The 20,545-nt window shown below is 47.9% G+C and overlaps 1 protein-coding gene across 1 annotated transcript in view; it reads right to left on the bottom strand.

The window, feature by feature from the left end:
- Nucleotides 1-293: 293 nt before the first annotated feature.
- Nucleotides 294-20,545, bottom strand: part of BOD1L1 (biorientation of chromosomes in cell division 1 like 1) — a 40,840-nt gene continuing 20,588 nt past the window's right edge. The window contains exons 10-25 of the mRNA XM_015571826.1: nucleotides 20,055-20,119; nucleotides 18,903-18,987; nucleotides 17,430-17,473; nucleotides 16,051-16,111; nucleotides 14,476-14,546; nucleotides 12,674-12,746; nucleotides 10,279-10,358; nucleotides 9,678-9,762; nucleotides 9,253-9,326; nucleotides 8,204-8,279; nucleotides 8,087-8,121; nucleotides 6,950-6,995; nucleotides 5,079-5,128; nucleotides 4,897-4,981; nucleotides 4,337-4,493; nucleotides 294-1,599 (exon numbers count right to left, since the gene is read on the bottom strand). Of these exons, the coding sequence (XP_015427312.1) occupies nucleotides 1,482-1,599; nucleotides 4,337-4,493; nucleotides 4,897-4,981; nucleotides 5,079-5,128; nucleotides 6,950-6,995; nucleotides 8,087-8,121; nucleotides 8,204-8,279; nucleotides 9,253-9,326; nucleotides 9,678-9,762; nucleotides 10,279-10,358; nucleotides 12,674-12,746; nucleotides 14,476-14,546; nucleotides 16,051-16,111; nucleotides 17,430-17,473; nucleotides 18,903-18,987; nucleotides 20,055-20,119 (1,205 nt within the window). The 3' untranslated portion in view covers nucleotides 294-1,481. The remainder of the gene's footprint in view (nucleotides 1,600-4,336; nucleotides 4,494-4,896; nucleotides 4,982-5,078; nucleotides 5,129-6,949; nucleotides 6,996-8,086; nucleotides 8,122-8,203; nucleotides 8,280-9,252; nucleotides 9,327-9,677; nucleotides 9,763-10,278; nucleotides 10,359-12,673; nucleotides 12,747-14,475; nucleotides 14,547-16,050; nucleotides 16,112-17,429; nucleotides 17,474-18,902; nucleotides 18,988-20,054; nucleotides 20,120-20,545) is intronic.

Below are 20,545 nucleotides of genomic sequence, written 5' to 3' on the forward strand. Positions count from 1 at the left end.
GCTCGCGAGCCACATGTGGCTCGCGAGTTGCAGTTTGCCGACCACTGGCTTAGTATATTGCGATACAGTCTTTAAATGGAATACTATGCACCAATGAAAACGAATGGACCGGAACTACATACAACTCTGCCAATTCTTGGTGAACCTTGTCAGAAAAGCAATGCCACCTAACATTCCATTTTATCAAGGGGGACACCTTCACTATTTAAATGTGAAAATGGAACATGTCTAAGAGAAGAAATGGTTTTCATAGGGAGAAATTGTACAGTTCAGGAAAAAAAAATTCTTACCACTAAAGTTTTGGGAAACATTTTATAATTTATATATAAAATCTCAGTAAGAAACCATGTAAAATGACAGAAATAACCACTTTACATTGAGTCAAAAAAAATTTCACACACACTGAATGTAAATTTTAATTACAAAACAAGAATATGAATAAAACATTTTAAAATAATCTCAATTATTTGGCAACTCATCACATCATTGCTAGAGACAAATTTGATCTTAAGAACAGTTTAACCTTAAGAAAAATGTAAGTTGGACAGTTTGCTCGTATGGGAGTTGAAGGTGTTTAAAAAAGGACCTGGCAGCAAAGCCAGTCTCTATCCTGAAGTAATTGTGCAGGAAACAACACAAAATCCTGAATCATGATAGCAGTGACCTGATCTTCGAAGCGTTTCTCTTCCAGAAAAGGTGATGGGGAAAGAACAGGGCCTCAGTCTAGGGGCAGCAGAGGGGCGTGGCCGCCAATGCTACCAGACCAGAGCCCCTCCCGCCCGTAAAATCACAGATGCGAGAATCGTCTAAAACAAGTTACATTCCTAAAACACCGACCCACGACTGTGAGCAGAAGAGCGGCGGGCCGTGAGCTAAGCTACTTCACTGGCTGCATGCGCGGAGGCTCCGGAGTTCCTGCCAGGCCAGGCTGAGACAGGTACAGGGCAGGCAGTCCTAAAACACTTCTAATGACTGCACAGCCTTTAAAAACCCTTCCATTAATTAAAAAAATAATAAAATAATAAACAGATATATAGTAAAGTTCACAGATAAGTTTTCTCTGTAAAATAAATAAAGTGTTCATTGATTAGCATCATACACAGAGTAAAATACAACCTATTTTTACATGTTTATATACTGTACATAGGGGACCCGCAGGCGGCCTGGTGTCCGATGGGCGGGAGGGTGTGTGTTGGTGGTGTGCCCCGTGGGGAAGTCCCAATGTTAAAATATACAGCTCCTCTGTCGAGTTCAGATACAAAGTAAACCTATTTTCCTTTATCTGAAGTAAATGTACATAATACCTTCTATGAACAATAGTTTATAAAGCTGTTCCAAACCTAATGAGGAAAGCTTGCACTAGGAACTCGGCACATGCATGTCCTTTCCCTGGTTAAAGCCCGCTGACGGCGAGGGTGGAGCGTCCTCCCTCTTCTCTATCGAGACCCCTCGGGCTCAGGACGCCCGGGGCGGCAGGCAGATTACCGCTTCACCTTCTTCGTGGGCGCTTCCTCCACTCTCTGCTGGCCTCGCGTGCGCGTCCCTGGTGGGCTGCCCTCCCTCTTGCGCTTGGTGGAAGGTGACAGCTGTGCCTTCGACCTGCAGTGGACAAAATCCAGGCAGGGGTGAGAGGTCAGAGGAGCTGCTTTGAAGGGTTTGGGAATTCTTTAAAAAGATGGAAGGTTTCTGACCTTGAGCGCCCCGAAGAGAAAGCTGGGGTAGGGTTCTATGGGAATAGGAGAGTCCGGAAGGGCTGGAGCCGACCCGCGATCTGCTGATGGCCTCACCCAGAGTCAGAAGCCTAGTCCGGCTCTGCCACACTCTAGGTGCTGACCTTGGTCAACTCGACCTCTGGGCCCCAGCTCTTCCGTCTTCACACAGCCCCTCACGCACACTGCCCCCGTGGGAACAGCGGCAGCAGGCATGGTTGGCCATGCTGCGCGGAGTTAGCCAGGCATTCAGACCTGTGACCGACAGGAAAACAGGCCTCGCCTTCGGTCCCGGTCAGGTGCTGGCATGCAAGGCTCCCAGGAGTTGAGGGCAGGCCTGAACAGAAGGGCCGTGTGGGGAGGACAGACCAGTGAGGCCCCCGCGACGCCCTCTGCACCTTCCTAGTCCACTTGGAGTAGGTTTCCACTTGGGAAGCCAGTGATCCCCCAAAGACAGTTATTTGGCAAGACAAAATTCCTCAAGGAACTTAGGAAGAAGGCGTTGCTGTACCAGAACTCGTCTCAGAGGGTTAGTGGCCTGAAGTGCGCAGGGACTTACCCTCCTACTGGGACTGACTAGCTGTTTCTGGCTGCCCAGTTTGGCGCTGGCTGTGCTTTCTGAAAGGACTGCAGAAAGCTGGGCCTCTGGAAAGGACGAGGCCCCCGTGGGTGACTCAGAGAAAGGGGACGAAAGGAGGACAATGGCTGGTCTTCGGAACGTTGCTAACAAGCAGATCTCATGTCTCCGAGGCTAACTGTTTTTTTCTGTGTGAGACAGCTTCCAGTGATTTACAGAAAGAGGAATCTGTGATACACAGGATACACACTGGCTGACAAGGTAAAGATCCCAAAGCGTTCACGAGAGTGGAATCCGGGGCCGAGCTTAATGAAGGCACAGTCTGCAGGCTGAAGGCGAAGCTGGGTCCACATAGTCTGCTACATAAGTTTCAGGTGAAGAAGACCTGGGCCACCAGCAGAAATGCTACAAGGAGGACCTACTGGGTGCGTGCGGGTCAGGCGAGAGCTCAGGGTCTGCCACGCCGACGCAAGGTTTCGGGAATGGAGGTGGGCAGTCCTCTGTGTACATCAGCCTACACTGGGTGCAGAGCGCTTGCTTCTTAGAGGAGATGTATGCTGAGGACAGGGATGACCAGGGGCGCACACGAGAGAAGCCCAGCAGCTGCCCTTGGAGGTTTAAGGGGGAGCCGCAGGAAGGCCGGCTCTTGCTGAGGCCCGGGAAGGAAGCCAGGAGAAGGCGGCTGATAGGCCATCGCGGCTGTGCTGGTGAAGTGCCTGATACCCAGCTGTTAGCGGTACTGACCCGCCAAGACCCCTCCCCACCCTGAGAATCTGTGTAGACACGGGGACTGTGAAGACATGGCGCCTGGAACCCATCACCCTGCCAAGGCACCTGAACCAAAGGGAAGAACGCTTGTGAACCAAACGCTTTAATGCACGTAAGGCAGAGCACCGATAAGTCAGTGGTTACAGGACCGAGTCAGGGAGATGGACTTCTGAAGAGGAAGTTGAACAGGCGATACGACAGCTACTCTGAGACACTCACTGCAAAATGCTGAGGAGCCGGTGGGGCTTTCTGAGGGGGCCTGACTGAGAGGGAGGCGGTGGTGCTGGGGGCACCCTGTACCTGACGCAGGGCGCTGGGCTCCCGCACCCACCCCTCCTCTCAGCAGGGATCGAGATTCTGACATGTCTTCTATTGATCTGAGCTGCCCCCACAACAAACACACACGGGACCACTTCCCTCCCAGACATGTGGGCACCTCAAGTTTCCAGCTCGACAGTCCGAGTCTCTGAGGAATTACACCAAGGCCCAGTGGCTGCTAATGACAAGCTGGGAGGAATGATAAATCGGTTGGTATTCAGCCTCTATGTAAACGTAAGGTACTCCCATGGCAGGTGTTAATAAGTGATATTCTAGAAATAAATATTCCTGAACTTTTTAATCTTGGATAAGAAAATTACAGATGATGAGACCAAGATTAACAGCTGTGAATCACATTAAAAATGGAAAATAGTCTCACTTCAGAAAAATTATTAAACTATAAAGTGATGTAACGTTTCTGAAAAGTGCAGTGGGGCGGGGAACACTGGTGGTCACAGGAACACCGACCGGCTTCTCTCCTTTAGGACTATGCCAAGCCCCTGATGTTCTAATGCACCCTGAGACGTAAGGGATTGCGCAAACACACGGGACTGTGGTGCTATTTCCCAGAGGCTTCTGGCTAGACTAGGGTTTGGGAAGCATGAAATTACTAGTTCTGTAAGCTAACAATGGTCTCATGTGGGCAATTTCACGTGAACAGCCCCTTCCGGAGACTGGTTGGAGGCCCCTCCCTCGCTTGTTGGAGCGAAGCTGCTGCCTGTGGGGACTGTGCTGCATGGGTTGTGTTTTCACCCTGGTGATCAGCGTATCAGAGACACCTACGCACGGTCGATAAAAACGTGTAAAGGCTTCCACCAAACAGGTCTCTGAAGCCTGGCAAGGATGGTGATCCCCAGTAACGGTGGAAGATGGAAACAGGTTTGCCAAGGAGAACTAAACGTCAGGGGCTTAGAGCATGGGTTCCCTGACACGCAAAGGCCTCTGAGCTCTGTGTGCCCGTTACCTCTGGGCCTCTAACCTGGCGGCGGACCTGGTGGTGGCCCCCAAGGGCTCGTCTTCTTCCTCCTCCTCCTCTTCCTCCTCCTCGGACTCCTGGTCTTTCCTGTCCTCGGTGGCTTCAGAAACCGACTTCTGGCGTTTCCTTTCTGGTTCCGAGGACTCTGCTCAAAGAGAAGAGTCACACCTGGATTGTACAATTCCCACCGTGCTTCCCAGGCTGGAGCCCGGAGTTCAGAGCGTGGGTGTTAGGGACCTGCAGGCAGAAGTGGTTTTCCATTTCCTCTGGGTTTCGGCGCTTGCGACTCACAACTGTTTAGCTTAGTCTCAAACACATTTGGGAGAGTTTACTTAGGCAGTGCACAGCCAGCGTTCATGCACACTTCACGCGGACTCAGAGCATCTGGGACGTACCACTTCTGACACGGGATTAGAGCCGGTTCACACGTATTTATGTAATATTAATACCAGCTGTGCCCCACCAAAGTTTTCTCACCCCAAGAGAAACTCAGAAGGGCAGTGTTGAGGTGAGAAGGCTCTGCTACCAAGCACTCGCTGGGAACGTACCGGCATCGTCGGATGAGGTGAGAGAACGCTTGGGCTTCCTTCCTCGCCGCCGTGCACCCGCCACCGCTCTCTCGTCACCATCATCCTAGAAGCAATTATGTGAGAGTTGAAAGTGTGGTCCGCTGAGCATTTACTGAGTTTATCTCTAAAGGCCATGTCTTGATAAGAACATCAACACTTACGTTGCTTCCACTTCTTTCTTGCAGGGCACCTGGTTCTTTACTGGACTCATCTTCAAGAAAAGGAAAACCTCCGCATTAATACTTCATCAGTGTAACAATTAAATGGCAACAGTCTGGCTTGTGGTCTATGAATACACCAGTGCTGATGAATGAATTTTCAAACAATTCATCATGTTTTGTATGAGCCAAGCAAAGTCCGAGTTGCAACAGCTGGCACATATGGATGTGAGTCACGACACTGAAGGTTTGTCACTAATAAGCTCTGTGATCTGGGCAAATCACCTAAATTCCCGGAGCCTAGTGTTTTCAGCTGTAGGCTGAGGAGTTGGGTTAGACCACCTTTATGGTCCCTTTCAGCTCAAAGGCTCTAAACCCAGAAGGGGAGGAGGAGGGGTCATGGAGGGGCCCCCCAAGGGCACCAGGAACTGTGGTCAGGATTGCAGACTCCACTGGACTCTCAATGTAACTCTGTAAATATTACAATCCCAATATATAGTTAGAAAACGAGGCTCCAGTAACTTCATTTAAGCAATCTGTTCATCACATAACTGAGAAATTGGGTGATAGCTGGGATTCTTTGTCTCCAAATACTTACATTATGGTAACTAAAATAAACTAAAAAAGAATTTTAAGACACTATTAGTTTGTATAAGCCTATTCTTCATGTATTTGTTTTCTGTAGGCATTATAACTTCCTGTGTCTTGGTAAGAAAAATGAATTTTAGAGTTTAGTTTGATACACTATCTTCCAATAGCTAGATTATGGGATCCTCATAAGATGCTCCACAACCCAGACACTTATCAGTGATGGGACCATAGCAGTCGCCCTTCTCTGCAGTCAACAGACAAGCACACATGGAAGAGCTGAATCAAGAAAAGGGCCCACAAAGAGGAATCCGCTCTAAACTGGTCATCATTACCCCGATTCAGAACACCACTGCTAAACAACCCCAAACACAATCACGTAGCTTACACTGGAATCCTTAAAGGGCATTCAAGTTATAAAAACCCTTGCTATATGGATTTAAAATATTGTAATATTGTGAATAAAAATTGGCTAAAAGCCAAGCATAAGCAGAATCTCCTTTTTAAAACAAACAAGCAAACATTAATCTTCCAAGAGATAAGAAAAACTAAAGTATGACCACAGGTCACATGTGTTAAGTGTGGAGAAACTCACATTCTCCATTTGCTTGACCTTGGTGATCAAAATACATCCCCTCCTGATTTGACCATGATGCTCATTTGACCCAAAATAGCTGCCACGGCCATCTTTTTGCCTATGTCGAACCTACAAAACCCCCTAGTGGCTCTTCTTGCTTTTATGTAAAAATTGTTAGACCATGAAATGAATATATACACATTGTAAAAAATTCTGGGAAATGTAGGCAACAGTAACAAAAAACATGGAATGTGCCCATCATCCCAGCATCCGGAGCTAATCACCATCAACAGTTGGAACCAGGACACAAATACTTGAAACAATTTTATCACTTGCATCCTGGCTTTGACACTGCAAAAGCTGCTTTCGAAATTCTCCTTCTGAGAACAATAGGCTCTTGGTAGCAGTGCCCAGCCCGGAGGCTGGTTCATTTCTCCTGGACACATGTCCAATAAGTTACGGTTTGCACATGGCAAAGTGCCTTCCCTAGTTTGCGTTTTCGTGCCTTCATGCTCCTCTCTGAAGGCTTCCCGGACTTCTAAAACCAAGAATGGCTCAGATCACAGGGAAAGCCAAGAGGCACAGTCTCTCATGGCTGGAAGGACAGCTGTCTTCTCAGTCCAGTGAGAAACCATGAAACTGTAAAGCTACCCCTGAAGCAGCCTCGTGCCTTTCTTACATCACACAGACCAACACTGTAGGTACACACCTGCTTGCATTACTTTCGGTTTGCCACCAGGGGGAGACTGTTCTACCTAAATTTAAAGAAACAAAACATTGAAGTCAGCATTTGTCATCAGCACATAGAGAGAAGGGTTAAGACCTCCATTTAAATAGACAGAACATTTGGGTCCTATTTTCTGCAGGGGATGAAGAACACCAAGTGAACATGACGCCATGCTTTTATCGGGGCTGCCACAGCTTCCTTCCTGACCACTTCCCTCCACGACACTGGAGGACACGCAGCACAGCCCACTGTTAATAGTCCCCAACCCCCGTGACCAGCTCGCACACTGAGAAATGCATTCACATGTGTCTCTTTGGTTCTGTTGTCTTACAATAATTCTATGGTACCCTAGGAAATGGACTCTCAAAGGGCCATGTGGCTGGCCCCATGTTATGGCTTGAGAGTAAGAGGCAGAGCTGAGGCCCAAATCCCATTGCCCTTTGTTAGTTCAGTGGATATGTCTGTCCTGATGATGCTGTCACCAAAACTCACGCAGTGGAATCTGGATTCAATGATCTCGTTGGGCATATGTCTCAGGGTCAAAGATATAGAAGCCACTATCTAAAAACTATGCAATAGCCGAAACCGGTTTGGCTCAGTGGATAGAGCGTCGGCCTGCGGACTGAGAGGTCCCAGGTTCGATTCCGGTCAAGGGCATGTACCTGGGTTGCGGGCACATCCCCAGTAGGAGATGTGCAGGAGGCAGCCGATCGATGCTTCTCTCTCATCGATGTTTCTAACTCTCTATCTCTCTCCCTTCCTCTCTGTAAAAAAAATCAATAAAAAATATATTAAAAAAATAAATAAAAACTATGCAATACAGCGAATTTCTGCATTTTAATTAAGAGTGACCACAGAGGGCAAGTTCCTAGAAAAGTTTTATGTAACCAAACTCTCACATAAGGAAGGAAGCAGACTGAAGAACCAACAATGCTGAGGTGAAAATATTAGCAATCAGATAGTAGTTGAATGGTTATTCAATATTTTCTTTAAGAAAGCCTTTTAAAGCTTTTCAAATACGGTTAAAAAATAAAATTCTTCAGAATATTAGATGCTGCGGTATACCCTTTCTAGGTCAAGAGCAAACGTGAAGAGTTCTCATCTTTTGCAATTACTTACAGTGCCAACGCCGGTATCTGCTTTGCAGTCTTCTTCTAAAAAATGCAAAAACAAATCTCACTTAGAAAATCAGTTTGAAAATGTCTTGTGTGAACTACAAACACACCAAGTACCCACTTGTTTTTACTGCTGTTTCCACAGGGTGTTTCCGAGGTCTTCCTCTCTTCCTTTTAATGATCACTGGCTGGTCTTCCTACGGGGAAAAGGAAAAAATATATATTCATTTTACCTGCCATTACACAGATCATATGTCATTGTCTCAAAACCAGAGTTAGGGTTCCTTCCGAAAGGTCTCCGATCCTGGCTCTGTCACGTAAGAGACACAGGATGTTGGGCTCAGCACTGCTTTTCTCAGTGCTGTCCCCTCACCTCAAACACTGGCCACTGCAGTGCAAACTCTCGGTTGTGAGAATTGAGATAACGAGGCAATGCCAGTAGGTGCTTGCTGTTTAACTTTCACTTCTGAATAAATATGCACACCCATGTACATTCGGGCCCAGTCCAGTCACTTGTGACCACACGTTATTCCTTATAAAGAAGAATGAAGGACACTGAATTTCTCATATAGAGTATGAGAAAACAGAAAGAATGATTAAAAAGTCTGGCAAACGAGGCAATGGTTATCTAGAAGGCCTGGCGGGGGCTCAGGCTGTTTCCCTGGATTCCTAGGCCTGTCCCAGGCCACTGCGGTTCTGCGCCCCACTGGGCTCTCTGCAAATCTGAATGGAGAGGGAGCGAGCAGCCTCCCAGGAGCCTCTGCCGGGCCTCGAGAATCTGGTCCCCGTGGGACCCCCCACACCTGCTGCTGCTGCTCCCATTCTGTCCCACCCAGACCCCGGGCGCAGCAGCACTTGCCCTCTGGCCTGCACTGCTGTTGGGTAGCTGTGCTGAGCTGCCTGTGAGGTACCTGAGTGGCCGTGAGGACAGCTCTGGGCTGATCCTGTGCGGCTGTGACAGAAATAGGCCTCATATAAATGTTAGGGTTAAATGAAGGTGAAGAGAACATAATGAATCAAAATGACACTGATGAAACGGCATCCCCTGTAGTTAAAAACAAACAAACCCAACTTCTTCAACTCCTTCAAAAGAAAACTGAGGTAACAGCATTTTGTTTGTTTTTAGTCCTTAAGTAAATGGGAACAAGTATGAAAGCTGTCCTCACTCACCTCCTGAGACTTAGAGTTGTCATCGTCATTCTGCTCTGTCTTCTCGCCAGCAGCTTCGCCTCCGCTATACTCATCTGCAGAAATGGCAGAGCTCCGTTGGCTGGGGACCAGGGTCCGCCTCCTGCCGACGCTACCCAGGGGACCACACAGCCCCTGCCAAACATGCACTCCACTCTCAGGCCCAGGCCTCCACAGTTAAGAAGCCAGAGTCTGGTTAGCTGGTAAGCAGCACATTTTGGGTAGCACAGGACCCACATCAGAAACGATGCCCACACCCCCAAAATATTAAGCAGGTGTGTGACCAGATTGTCAAGGGGGAACGAGTGGCGAGTGCCGTTTCTGTTGGGGATGCCTGGCCCGAGATGCTGCTGCCTGAACAATTAGTCTCCTTCCAGCACAGCTCATCTCAGCAGACGGCCCCTCACCTCGCTCCTCCATGGCCCGAGCGGCCGCGCTGCGCGTGCCGGGACTGGTTTTAGATGACTCTTCCGAATCTCCAGAGCTTTCTTCCTGCAGAGGAGTTGAACAAGATAAGAAATGCTTTTTACAAACTCGTCCATTTAGCCTCCCAAAGTTTTCCCTTTTTATTTTAAAAACAATTCCACAGTGATATTTTAGAACAGTCTGTTGTAAACTGTTTTAAAAAAGGAAAAATTGTTGCTACCAGTGAAAGTATAAAAAGGATACAAATTCTGAAGACAGAAGGACATGAGAAGGTTCAAGTATAAAGCACCAAGGCTGCCAGTTTTCTCCTTGCGAAATGGAAATCGCTCTTTTCCCTCACCCTTGACTTGGTGTTTTCGAGAGAAAATGCAGGAGAACAGGAACTTGAAATAAATTTAATGAAATAAAAAAAAATGTACCTGGATTTTTATTAGTGTCTATCTTAAAACACCCCTTTGATAATACAGTGATTATTATTAGAGATTCATAAAGGAAAAGGGGAACTGGAAGGAAAATATGTACGTGCTCACACTGCAGGAACGGGGTCACTCCTGACATTTAAACTAGTGTGTGGAAAGGTACCTTCGCATCCCGTGGCTCGGCTTCAGAGCGTCGCCTCCGTGCCGCTTCTATTTTGGAATCCGGGGCATCTGAATTATCGTCTGAAAATCAGTTTGGACAGAATCACAAAGGGATAAAAGCTAAATGGGAAATGAAACGCTTGGTTCTGTTTTAGGATAGTCTGAGGCTTCTTTCTGGGGCTTGTGCTTCAGAGATGCTAAGTATTCTAAATGTATGTATAATGTCATGTGATTTGAACACTGAACACTGGCCTTGAGAAAGCCAAAAAAATAAATACTAATATAAAAATCCACAAATGCTCAATGACACCACAAACACAGCAGTTCTGTGGAAAGGGCTTAGGGCATGTGGATACTCCACCTTCCTGAATGAGTTTCCTATGAGGTGCAGTTAGTGATGAAGACCATGGGCTTGGCTGGGAATCTCTCAGGATCTTATTTTCTTTATTTATGAAATGGTGATAATACCTAACACATAGTTATTGTGAATGTGTATATTACCATGGATAATAACTAGATATAGTATGAACTGAATAATTGTAAAATAGTTATGTTCCCTGACAAAGAAAGAAAAGTATTTATCCATTCTTCCTCACATATTATTTAACTAGTGGCCTGGTGCATGGATTCATACACATTGAAAGGAAATTAATTGGAAGAAATATTTTAATATCGCTATTCGTCCTTTCTCTATAATAGAAGTGTCAACCAAATTCACGATTGACAATGACAGATCGAAACACATGCGTGCGATTGGCACCAGTGAGAGCTTTATATGTATACTAGAGGCCCGGTGCACGAATTTGCATACCAGTGGGATCCCTCGACCTGGCCTACTGGATTGGGCCTAAACTGGCTCTCCAATATCCCCCAAGGGGTCCCGGACTGCGAGAGGGCACAGGCCAGGCCGAGGGACCCCACTGGTGCATGATTGGGGCAGGGAGAGACGTGGGAGGTTGGCCAGCCAGGAAGGGACCGCAGGAGGGCCTTAGGGTATGTCCAGCCTGTCTTGCTCAATCCCAATTGACCAGACCCTAGCAGCAAGCTTACCTACTGGTCGGAGCATCTTTCCCCTGGTGGTCAGTGCACATCATAGCAAATGGTTGACTGTCTGCCCCCTGGTGGTCAGTGCACATCATAAGAGTGGTTGACCGGCCTTAGCATATCATTAGCATATTACGCTTTGATTGGTTGAACAGCTGACCAGTCAACTGGACACTTAGCATATTAGGCTTTTATTATGTAGGATTTTTAAACTGCCATTGTGTCTTATATGTACTGGCCGGTTGGTCTCGTGCATGTACTAGTCAACGTTTATTTTTAAATTGCCAGTGTGCGTGAGATGTACCGGCTGGTCAGTCAGTCTGATGGACGGATGTACGGTTGGTCACTTAGCCTTTTATGGAAATAGATAAGTGTTTACTGAACTTGTACTTTGTGTCAGGTATCTATAAATATGAAAGGCTAATATGCAAAGTATCCCCATGGGAGTTCGACCAGGAGCTGCTAGCTCGCTATGACGTGTGCTGACCACCAGGGGGTGGTGTGGAATGAAGGAAAGCCCCGTCCAGCAGCCAGAAGGCCCTGATCAGCCCTAATCGCCGGCCAGGCCTGCCCATGCATGAATTTTGTGCATGGGGCCTCTAGTTAAAGTATAAAAATCTCTGCACTGTGCAGTAATGGTAGCCACTAGCCACATGGGGCTCCTGAAATTTAAAGTAATTAAACTGGAACACAATAAAAATTTCAATCTTTCATTTACATGGACCACATTCAAGTGCACAGCTAGTAGCCACTGTCCTAGACAAAACAATCATAGGACATTTTCCTGCTGGACGGCACTGCCACAGACCAGGAGGAAGCCAACGAGGCACAGAGGGCCAGTAGGTGCCTTTACTCTAGTGCTTCACTAGCTCTGTGGGGCACTGGTTTATGTTCTAAAATAAGGAATTTCGTGGTGCCTGGCTGGGCCTCAGGCCCAGGCTGCAGGAGTCCCAGGGGCTGGGTGTCCTCAGCAGATAACCTGGACCAAGTCCATAAAAGACCCTCAGGCGTCAAGCTGGTCTGGAAACAAACTAGACTCGAACTGGGAAGTAAACAACTACAATTCATCCGTGAACATACGGGCTTGATTTAAAAATCCGTGTACATGCGGACCCAGGCAATTCAAACCTACGTTCTTCAAGGTCAACTGGATTTTCGATCCTTGGTTAAGAATCTGTGTATGCGGAGGGCTGACCTAAGTTACACTCAGATTCTCTACTGTGCAGGCGGTCAGGGTCCCTACCACTCGTTCTGTTCAAGGGCCAACTGTAGCTCTTAGCCCACTATTTCACATGTGAAAATAACATGATTTTCAAATATGCCTGAAACAAGGACATGTATGTTCAAAGTACCCAGTTCGTCTTCTGAGGAGGGGTAGTGCTTCTTCCTTTTCCTCCCACGCGTATTCCTTTCGTTCTCCTCCACCTGGAATTTAGAATGACCCTGTTAAAGGCACCTGGATTTGCATCCTGCCCACTGAAATGTGGCACATTAACTTCTAGCCTTCAGAATATAATCTACACTAATAAAAGAGAAAAATGGTAATTGGCGTACAATGCTACCCTTTTCATTGGCTAATCAGGGCTATATGCAAATTAACTGCGAACTCAGATGGTAGTTAACTGACAACAAAGATGGCAGTTAATTTGCATATGTAGGCACAATGCAGGGAGGCGAAAGGGAAAGCAGGAAGAAACTCCCTGCCACTGACAGTGATCGGAAACCCAGGGCGGAGCTAAGAGCTGGGGAGCAGGGCAAAGGCAGCCCTGGGGCCGCCTTTGCCCTGCCCCCCAGCCATGATCGGAGAATCAGGCACCTTTGCCGCCCTGGCCAGTGATAGCAGGAAGTAGGGGTGGACCCAGCGATGGGAGCTGGGCACTGTCGAAGCTGGCAGTCCCGGGAGCTAGGGGTCCCTTGCCGGGGCCTAAAGCGGAACCCACGATCGCGGGGCTGCTGCAGCTTCGGGTCCCCGCTGCCCGGGCCGGACGCCTAGGCCAGAGGCATCCTGCAGGGGCAGGGGCAGAGCCCGCGTGATCGCAGCGCCCCTGCTGCCACTGCGGGTCCCCGCTGCCCGGGCTGGATGCCTCGACCAGAGGCGTTAGGCCTGGGCAGGGGCGGAGCCTGCAACCGCGGGGAGCTGGGAGTCCCCTGCCCAGGCCTGACACCTCTGCCGGAGGCCTCAGGCCTGGTCAAGGGTCCGATCGGTGATTGGTGATCGGAGGGTGATGAGGGTCAACTCCTCTGGCCGAGGCATCAGGCCTGGGCGGGGGGTGGAGCCGGGTATTGGGGGCATATGATGGTCCCCTTGCCCAGGCCTGAAGCCTGGGTCAGAGGCGTCAGGCTTGGGCCGGGGGGGGAGCAAGCGATCAGAGGGAGATGGGGGTCCCCTGCCCAGGCATGATTCCTGGGCCAGAGGCCTCAGGCCTGGGCGGGGGGCAGAGCCAGTGATTGGGGGGAGATGGGGGTCCTCTGTCCAAGCCTGACACCTCTGGCGGAGGCGTCAGGCCTGGGCCAGGGGCCGATCAGGCGATTGGAGGGTGATGGGGGTCAACGCCTGAGGGCTCCCAGTATGTGAGAGGGGGCAGGCTGGGCTGAGGGACACCCCCCGCCACCGCCACCCAGTGCACCAATTTCGTGCACTGGGCCCCTGGTTTCATATAAATGTAAAAGTCTAGGCTAACACTTTTGGCATCTAGATTTGGATTAGTCTAAGCTTGAGTCTTTTATTTTTTTCAATTCGAGTATAAATCTACATGAAATATCAAACCTGTCTCTGGTTACATACTATACTTCAACAGTTCTAAAATACATTTACAAAGCATTTCTCATGTTGCCATCTCTGCAGTCGAGCTATGCGTGACGATCGATGGCATGTAATGAACTAACGGGCGTTTCTCTCCCCTCAGTGGCCCATGAAAGGGCAGATGAGAGGCAGGACATGAAAAGAGATTCTTGAGTGTGAACAGGGACATGTCCAAGTCACCCTGGGTCTGTCCAATCACCTGAGCACCACCTGAGCAGACACAGATCACAGTGATATGGAGAACTCTCAACCCTCCCCTTTATTTTTGACATATACACAGAGTGAAGCCTCTGCGCCCACGTGAAAACACTGTATAAAACACGAAATCCCCAAGTGTCTTATAAAACCCACCTCTATAGGATCTGCTTCAGCACCTTGACCCCGTCTGGCTTCTGTGCTGTCATCTCTAGCACTGGAAATCTCTGAGCAATAAACACAAAAAAGAAAAACAACCTTAAATATTTATCCATCCCAGTACCTACTGTAGGGGTGAGTGGGCAGGGGAAGGAAAGAGGAGGAGACTTTGCAGACGACATGGCGGAACCCTCCCGGCACCGCCAGGGAGGCCCAGGACTTCCATTTCCAGATGTGAGCCAAGGGGGTTCAGGGAGGCAAGAGGACCCCTGACTTCACAGCCGCCCTCCTGGCTCCGGCAGCAGCACAGCACGAGTGCCCAAGGGGAACAGGCATCACTTCTCAGTCATCAGGTGAGCGAACACCCAAACCGCAGGATAATTAAACATGGGAGAAGGCGTGGGGTGAGAACTGAAAAGCCACAGGGGACAATTGGGCTCATTCAGTCAGGTGGAGGAGGTGTCTCTCCCACCCACAACTGGAGGGAGAGGTGCACTCACTGCACATGCACCGGGAAACGTGCAGGATCACGAGCAGGGGCCCTCCGTAATGGGAGAAGTGACAAAAACCTAACGGAGCAAAAAAGTAAGACCTGGTCTATTCACACTCGGAATCCTAAAGAGCAGCCGAAGAAAAGCAGCTAGAGTAGACACATGGACAGGACAACCTTTCAGAACACAGTGCTGCCGAACAAACGTGGTAGAGTTTCTGCAATGAGATACCCTCTTCCTAAAGCTCGCACCATAGGCTATGTACTGTGTGTGAGAACATATACAGTGAATACAGAGTGGTGGGTCCCTGTGGGGTAGATTAAAGGAGATTGGGATTGGGATGGTATAATGTAGATTCAACTGTATCTATAACATTTTTAAAAAAGCATCTGAAGCAAATATACTAAACTTTAAGTTATGACAAAATTAGGTGATGGGTATGTGAATTTATAATTATTGCTGCTTTCTGCTGGTTTGAAATATGGCGTAACACACTATAAAATAGCTGTAGCAAAAAAAAAAAAATAGCTGTAGTGAGGATTAAGACCACTTTCCCCATTCTTGGATACAGAATGAACAAAATCTATAGGAACAAACTGAACTCCGTGTTCTGTTGGAAAAGAACAACTCCCTCTGGAGTTGGCAGCCTTCCCCGTCATGAAGTCATGAAGTGAGGGCCCACCCCTGGGAGAGACCGACATAAAGGTGACAGCCTGACCCATGAGGAACTAACCCAGCCAACCTTCAGCTCAGAATTCTCCTGCAATGCAGACCACAGGGGACTGCATGTCCGTATGTGCACGGGAACGGAGCCCAACATGAGGTCACTCGCAAGCTCTAGTGCTCCAGGCACCACTTACACACTGCATGCTGCACGGCCTTGACTAAGCCCCTGGGCCTCTTGGGCCTCACTTTCCTCAACTCCTGATGTGGTGCCACCAACGTTCACATGACTGCTTTACCTTAATTCAATGAGAGGAGACCTAGGGGTACTTGCCCCAGGGCCTGGCACACAGCAGGCACTTAACAATTGTCATTGTAGCTGCTAGTAAAATGACTACTAGGAAATTAGTTAACTTACCTTCTTTGTTATGAGACTTGCTGTGAACATCTTCATTTGTTCTTGAGCCTGAATTTTCAACCTAAATATACAATAGGAAAGAAAGTTGCTGTGGTTAGTCTGAGAAGTCTGGGAGGCAGAAGGGAAAGAAGGGGATGAGCATTATCTGCTGTTAGTGGGGACACTGAGAGGGGCTGGGATGCGTGCTCTTTTCATTTTCACCCGGAAGTTCAAGAGCACAGAGCATCTTCCTCTGGAGGAAGGTCCCGATGAACAATTACCATTCTACCATGCTTATTCTCCTTGCCTTTAACATTACTGACACAAAAGTGTAACAAAGAAAACATCCCTGGATTCTGATTTCTCTTCCCATCCAACGATCCCTCTTGATTTTTTTTCCCTTTACTTAAAATGCTAAAGGATTCTGTTGTTCTGTCATAAGATTTCCCTTTGGCAAATCTTGTCAACTACACCTTTTGTTTCTCTCTTTACTGAGGGAAAGTTTCAGAATAGCCTACAACATTCAAAATCCAATATTAGAAAGGATGGCTGTGCCTGGATGGGGAGGCAGCTGCTGGGACGCAGGGATTCAGGGAAACTCTGAGGTAGGACAGGGCACATGCTGGGAGCTCACAGTCACCTGCTAGCTCTGCAGGGAAAGCCTGAACCAAACCAAGTGGGCTTCTCCTTCCTTCTCACTCAGCAGCCTGCTCCAAACTTCCTGCACAAGCTTCCTGCTCCAAACGGGGTGTTTCCACAGGGTGAGGCCCCTGAGGCCACGGGGGGCTGGGAAAGATCATGGCTGCCTGCAGGGTGCGTTTTACAGTATTCACTCCTGGTATGATCTCAGGGCACAAAAGGGATTATGAGAGCCACATGTGAAAAAAAAGTATATACGGCCATTACAGTTTGGTATAATCAGAAAAACTGTACTAAAACATAAAGTCAACTTTAGTTCTCAAAAATATGTTGTGTCCACAGCACTGTGATTAATGACCGCCACAACCCGGCTTGCAACGCAGCAATAACCAATGGAAAGGCCAGTTCTCTGACATTTCCTTAGCATTCGCATCCCAGGTGAGCATTCTAGTCTCAGTGATCTGGGCAGCCTTCCACTTCCTTTTATTTCATGACACTGGCCTACATTCAGTGCTGAAAATTCAGAGTGACTTTTTTTTGTTGTTGAGAAAAACAACTATATTTCATGAGATCAGTGGATATAGTTGGACATGAAAATGGACAAGTAAATATTTTGGTCAGGTGAACTCGAGAGGAGAGCATGCTACCGACGGCCTCCTGTCTCCTAAAGTAATGCACAGGACAGGCCTCCCCCATGGCTCTCAAACACTAAACCAAAACCACCCCAACCATGAGGAAAACCAGCCGTCACGGCGACTCACCTTCAGTGATGCATTCACCGACCCAGACTCCCTCTGCTGTTCAGCTGTTCAAAACAACAGTGAGAAATAAGGAAGCTGAGTATTGTGCCTGAACCACAAAGAAACAACTCAGATGTTCAGAGCAGTTAGGCAGGGCTATGATGCTATGCGCCTGGCTACCTCTGTGAATTTTAAAACTCTGACCACTTACTCTCTGTGGTCCATGTTCTATCAGAACATCCACAGAAATGGAAGCCGCCAGCCTCTTTACAGCAAAGGCAGTGTCCCTAATTCACCTCCTGATCTCATGGCCGAGGACCTGAGGCTTGGAAGAGACCTCCACTGACGGGCAGGGTGCAGTGTGAAGCTGGTTCATCAAATGAAAAGTTAGGTCCTCACCGTTGAACAGCAAAGGTCTATTTATATTCTTTGGAAACTTGAAGTACAAGGTCTACTGCTTCTACTCAACATGACAGAACACACATTTTTCTTTCAAACAACTTCCTTTTACGTAAGTAGATCTCTTACTGAATCATACCCAGACACAGTGATCTGAAATAACTGGGAACAAAGGACTTCAGAACCTCCAAACTGTTCTTTTTTTTTAAAAAAAAAATATTTTTTATTGATTTTTACAGAGAGAGGAAGGGAGAGGGAGAGGGAAAAAGAAACACGGATATGTGATCCATCGGCTGCCTCCTGCAAGCCCCCCACTTGGGAATCAAGCCTGCAACCTGGGCATGTGCCCTGGGAATCGAACCAGCAAACTTCTGGTGCATGGGAGGACGCCCAACTGACTGAGCCACACCGGCCAGGGCTGTTTTCTTACTTGGTAAATGTCAAGAGGTATAATCCACACAACAAAAGCTCTCCAGGGTCCTCAATGAGTTTTAAGAGTGTAGAGAAGTCCTGGACCAGTGTGTGTTGCTGCCCTAATCCTTCCTGACACAGGGCACACACTCTAGCAAGACTGCAGTCACCACTGATGACTGTGGTGTGCACAGGTTGGAAGGTTCTGCAGGCTGGGAGCAGATTCGGTGCAGTCATCAGGGCCCAGAGCAGGGCGGGGGGGGGGGGGGGGGGTTGTGGCCCCGCCCCTGTCACACACAGAGCTGCAGGGCGAGAGAGGTGGGTGCACGGCAGCAGACCTGCCTTTTGGAAATGAGCTGTGATAAACAGCCTCAGCCCCTAGGAGGGCAGGGAGGTGCAGAGACACATTTTGGGGATGGAGCAAGAGCTTGCTCAAAGCCACTTTCTGTTCGCCACAATGATCGGAGCTATCACATTTAAACAGTGACTTCCTATGAAAATGACTGGCACTTCATAAGGAAAGGTTTATGTTAAAAATGAAATCTCTCTATCTTAAAAAGCGCAAGGGAAACTCATATATCTTGTCAGCATATTGTAATGAATTGGCTACTGATTCTAAGCCGCAATGAAAGGACAACCACATGCAAGGGAAAATGATGCAAACACCTGCTGAAAGGAGCTTACCTATTCCAGTCGGCTTTCTCCCACGTGGACTTCCTGACGGTGCTGGAATTTCATGAGTTGTCTCTTCCACTGCTGGTACAAATGTCTAAAACGTCCAAAGTGCCATAAAAACACAACTTAGCTGTGGTTTTTATAACAAGAAGGCAACACTAACCTTGAGGGATGAAAAAAAACCACCCAGAATTTTGTAACAATATAAAAGTCTACTTTCAAGTCTGCAAAATTTCAAAATGAATACATGTCAGCTTTTACAAACAAAAACAAAACAAAACGAAAAATCAATCTAATTTCATATTTCACCCATCAATGGCTCTCCTACTGCTTTAAATTAAAACTCTAACTTAGTACAACACTAAGGCTCTTCCTGACCGGCACCGCTCCCCCTCGCGAGGCCAGGACCTCGAAACCACCGCAGTGCTCGGATTCACCACGGGCCCTTCCCTCTGTGCCTACAGCAGGCTTCCCTGACTGGCAGGCTTTTTGTTCTTTCTCTGGTGAACTTCTACTGTACTTGCAAAATTCCAACGCAAACTCCCATGTCCTCCGAGCCCTCCTGCCTGCCTACCGCTGCCCTGCTCACCGCTGCTTCGTCACACCGGGAGGGCACTTCGGGAGCAGGCTGAAAAGGGGATACAGCGACTGTAAGTATGTAAACCACAAAGGCCATGAGAAACCAGGTTTCTTCTAAGTATGATGGAAAGTCACTGGAAATCTTAAGCAGGGTAATGGCATGACCTAATTTATGTTTTTCAAGCTAGCTCCCAGGCTGTGCTAATCAGAGCAGGGCTGGAGAGGAAGGAAGTTAGCAGGGACCCACTGAAGCAGGGCCGAGACTAGGGCAGTAACTGCAGAACCAGAAACAGATGGACTCCAGTTACACTCTGGACGGGAGCCTATGAGAACTGGCCATGGATTAAACGTGGGTGACTCGGGTTTCTGGTTGGAGCAAATGGAACCGATGATAATAGCCCTACATTCGGGGATGATTGAGGCTCCTGGCTCCCCACCACAGGATGTAACATTAACCATACTTGAGTGTCTTAAGTTCAGTGAGAACAAGAGAGCTACACACAGCTTACGTGTCTGTGTGTACATAGGGTGAAACGGTATGGACACACTTACAGCTCAGTGCAGCTGAACCATCAGCCATACCTCAGTCCTCAAGCTGGCTTTCAAGTCCAATCCTCCCAAAACATCCGATGGAGACTCTTCGCTGCCTATGAAATTCAAAGCCATTAAACCAATGTAAGAACTTGCTTGCAAAACACATCCTGAACCAAAAGGAAACAGAAGGTTCTTATCTAGCACACTGCGCCACTGCTGTTTTATTTGGCAGTCAATAGAAAATGATAAAAAGGAATATGTATGAAAATTACCCGAGGAAATGCATGGGTCATTTAGGTTTTTGTGGAGACGGTAAAATTGTTTCTTGCTGTTAGGAGGGCTGCCCAGAAAGAATGACGCAGTATATTATCTGTGGAGACATCTATACCCAAGTGTTTTTCTACAGCGATCTGGCTCCCCATTTTATACAACAGAAAGCTGAGCTTCAGAGGTAGTGTTTTCTACAAGCACCCAAGTACCATACGTAAGTTCTATGACCCCAGTTGCCCATTTGTAAAATGGGTGATAAAAGAGTACTG

Source organism: Myotis davidii, unplaced genomic scaffold (genome assembly GCF_000327345.1).
Source record: "Myotis davidii unplaced genomic scaffold, ASM32734v1 scaffold204, whole genome shotgun sequence".
Lineage (NCBI taxonomy): Eukaryota > Metazoa > Chordata > Mammalia > Chiroptera > Vespertilionidae > Myotis > Myotis davidii.